This window comes from Anneissia japonica, unplaced genomic scaffold, assembly GCF_011630105.1.
Source record: "Anneissia japonica isolate Jap-2015-1 unplaced genomic scaffold, ASM1163010v1 scaffold20265_len17656_cov114, whole genome shotgun sequence".
In the NCBI taxonomy this organism is placed as follows: domain Eukaryota; kingdom Metazoa; phylum Echinodermata; class Crinoidea; order Comatulida; family Comatulidae; genus Anneissia; species Anneissia japonica.
This window is the reverse complement of record NW_022717852.1, coordinates 5203-8549: the sequence shown is the minus strand read 5'-3', so window position 1 is coordinate 8549 and position 3347 is coordinate 5203. Positions and strand designations below refer to the sequence as shown.

General features: G+C 32.6%; 1 protein-coding gene across 1 annotated transcript in view; it reads right to left on the bottom strand.

The window, feature by feature from the left end:
- Positions 1 to 2902, bottom strand: part of LOC117110372 (juvenile hormone acid O-methyltransferase-like) — a 4893-nt gene extending 1991 nt beyond the window's left edge. Inside the window, exons 1-2 of the mRNA XM_033253069.1 lie at positions 2585 to 2902; positions 1642 to 1780 (exon numbers count right to left, since the gene is read on the bottom strand). Coding sequence (XP_033108960.1) covers positions 1642 to 1780; positions 2585 to 2887 — 442 coding nt within the window. The 5' untranslated portion in view covers positions 2888 to 2902. The remainder of the gene's footprint in view (positions 1 to 1641; positions 1781 to 2584) is intronic.
- Between the last annotated feature and the right edge of the window lie 445 nt (positions 2903 to 3347).

The following is a 3347-nucleotide window of genomic DNA, read 5'->3' as shown; positions in this document are numbered from 1 at the left end:
AGGTGTGTATAAGAGACAGGGTGAATCCCCAGTCACTCAAGAATTTGTAGCATTTTGTGATGTATTTTGATGGCGCAATTGAGTTTTTAATTTTGTATCTTAATTTGACAAAATATGCGCAACATATTGTAATTAAGATAATACTTTGTTCGTCTTGTTACACATCAGTGGCAGATCCAGGAATTCAAAATAGAGGGGGCCCGGTGAGGTATTCATGGATGGAGGATTGGGACTGAGGTAAGAAAATGTGTGATTATGGCATCTCTAGATGGCCGGAAATTGCACTCTCAGACTTAAAATGTAAATATAATTTTCTTGATATCTCAATTTAAATTTTTTTTTAAAACAATTTAAGGGGGTGGGGCGGGCCAGCAGGGATCCCTTTAGTGACTAGTTGGTTTAATTTTTATTATATTATATAAAACAAATTATTAAATACAGTTAAAACTTTCATTCAAAAGAAGAACAATTTTTGTACTCTTTTCTAATTACTGTATTGCTGTTGCATGTGTCAGGTCTATTGGTATTATTGAAAAGATTACACAGAATTATGAAAGTAATTAAAAAAATAATAATGTCGGTGTCATTTGATGTATATTTTAAAATCATGATAATATTTAAAATCCATTAAATCACATTAGGCTGTTGCTTCGACCAACATTTCCCCAGTACTGTATGTTCTGTATAAGTATTAAAAAATGCATATCTCATTAACTGCTTTTTGTCTCAACCAAGTTTTTCGTCAAAGTTTAAGAAGAATATAATTAAGACGTCTGTATTTCTGTTGGCAATCATGTAGGCCTATTTTTTATCTTAATTTTTTTGTTTTTTTAATTGTATGTTTTAAAGCTATTCTATATAAATACATTTAAATGAATGTAAAAATTTACTGTACGTTTTATTTTGTCTTGTATGGGAGCATCCCACTTTTATTTTAATATAATCAATCATTCTACAAATCGAACATGAAAATCTTAACTAAATACAGTACGATATTGCAACTTTAAATATTTATTTGCCGTAATAATTTCAATTTCAAGCGTTTTTTTCCATTGTTTTTGTATTTTAATAGCCTATTCAATTAGAAAGATATAAACTCTCCATCGATGTTATGCAATCTTATGCAGATTTATGTTTGTATGTTTTAAGTTTTATGCAGTTTGCCCAATAGTGCGAATCATGAAATTTTATTTCTCATAAACATAAGCATGTGCAGCATGCGTGTAATGAAAAAAAAAATCGCATTTTGGGCAAATTCACTTAGAGGAAAGCAACAACTACCGTACGAGGAGGTTTATTTTATTTTACGACTAGGAATATCATATATTTGTAGGGGACTACTTTTGTTGGTGTAATCAAGTTCTATTTGCTACAAATTTTCCACTGTAGTACTAGGCAGAGACCGAGGCTTAGGCCTACACTAGCGGCACTTTTTTTTTTATTAGGGGGGTGCTTCCGCACCCCTCCTGCCTCCCACCTTCCCCCAGCCTCTCCCTGTATGTATATATACCGTAAATATAATTTTTAACTAAATAACTGAAATGTTGCAATCGATTTTTTTTGTTAGTATATTGTCAATATATTAATTTTTTTTTTATATCATTACAGTATAATTATCATAAAAAGCACATTACAAATTACCTTTTATTTGGTCTTTGTGAAGATCAAGTTCATCACATGGTTTGTGTAAGTTTGCTGTTATTACCTCAAAGCCAACTGATTCCAGAAACCTTATGCTATCTTCAATACTTATAGGACAATATACTTTGTTGTCGTAATCCTGAAATGTAATGAATAACTTTTAATTATCTAATGTGTTTCATAGAGTATTAACACTTCCCTTATCGAGAGACAATGATGACAATGATGGTGGTGATGATGATGAGAGAAGTAATGAGTAAATGCTTTCGGCACACAACGTATGATAGTTCTGAAAAGAACTGTTGTTATTAACGTTTGATCGTCATCAGAAGAATAATATCTGTCCAAATATCCAAACGGGGAATACGTACGTGATTGCAGTTGATTGGTGGAAAAGTAAACAAAAGCTGACTCTAGGTGTGAAATGGCTAAGGCAAAAGTCCAGTATTCACGGTCATCAGTGTGGGGGGGGGGGGGAGGTGGATGTATAGAAAAGCTATAACATGCGTACTGTTTCTTGCTTGGATGAAAGAAAAAAAAAACAATGGCATTGTCTCCAGTCATAAAGAGACTTCACTGATTAAAGCATAACCTAATTTTTATTTATTTAAGAATCCGTCGACCTTCTACAGGATACGCTGGAAGGGTCACCCTTTATAAATGGTTAATGATAAAAATAAGGATAATATTGAAGATAAAGATGATGGTAACATTAACAATCGTAAAATAATGATGATAATATAAATAACTAACCACTCTCAAAATCGCCCATAATGACCACGTTGACAGTGACGGCTATGATGATAAGAGTATTTTCAACGTTACACATGAATGAGACAATTATGATTGCAGTGACAATTTATATTTTCACAAGGCAGCCATTTCTGTACGTCATTCATTTTTTTCATCATCAGTTGTTTAAATTAAAATAAAGTATACGTACTTTAAGATGTTCTTTCCATTTACTAATATTCTTCAAGTAATACGGAAGTTCATCCTCACTGTGACCCAGTATTTGATTCATTGGACCGACGTATAGAAGGAAGCACTCCCCGCCAGGTCTGAGGCAGTCGTAAATGTTCTGAAATGCTCTTCTGCAATCCTTCACCCAATGCAATGCGAAGACAGAAACAACCTTGTCAAATGCACCTTTCCAATTTGGAAATGTTTCAACAAAATTCACTACATCTGCAACTTCGTAAACCACATTTGGACATTGATATTTTTCCCTGGCCACATCTATCATCTCCTTCGAAACGTCAAATCCTTTATGAAATAAAGAGAAAATTGGTTTACGCCTTGATACAATACATACATTACTATACTGTGTATTTATAAAATACGATCTGCTGCCCGGATGACGGTAAACTATACCATCATCTTATTGCGTTACCATTGTATAGGTCTTTATTGTCATTTCCGCTGAAAATAGGCTAGCAGAATTTAGACATGGAAAAAAATATATTTTCATAATGTAATTTGTAGTCGAATAATAGTTGAGTTTGCGTGACACCACTATAATAATCATTACCATTATGAAAAAAAGTATTAATCATTTACAGGGGCTAGGTCAAAGACATTTTAACACAGTGTTCTAAAGACCTTGCTGGATATGCCAAAGCTTTCATTTTTCAGTTTAAAATAGTTAATAATAACTATGCTAAAAATGCTTAAAAGGCTTATGTAATGTTTATAATATTATGAAA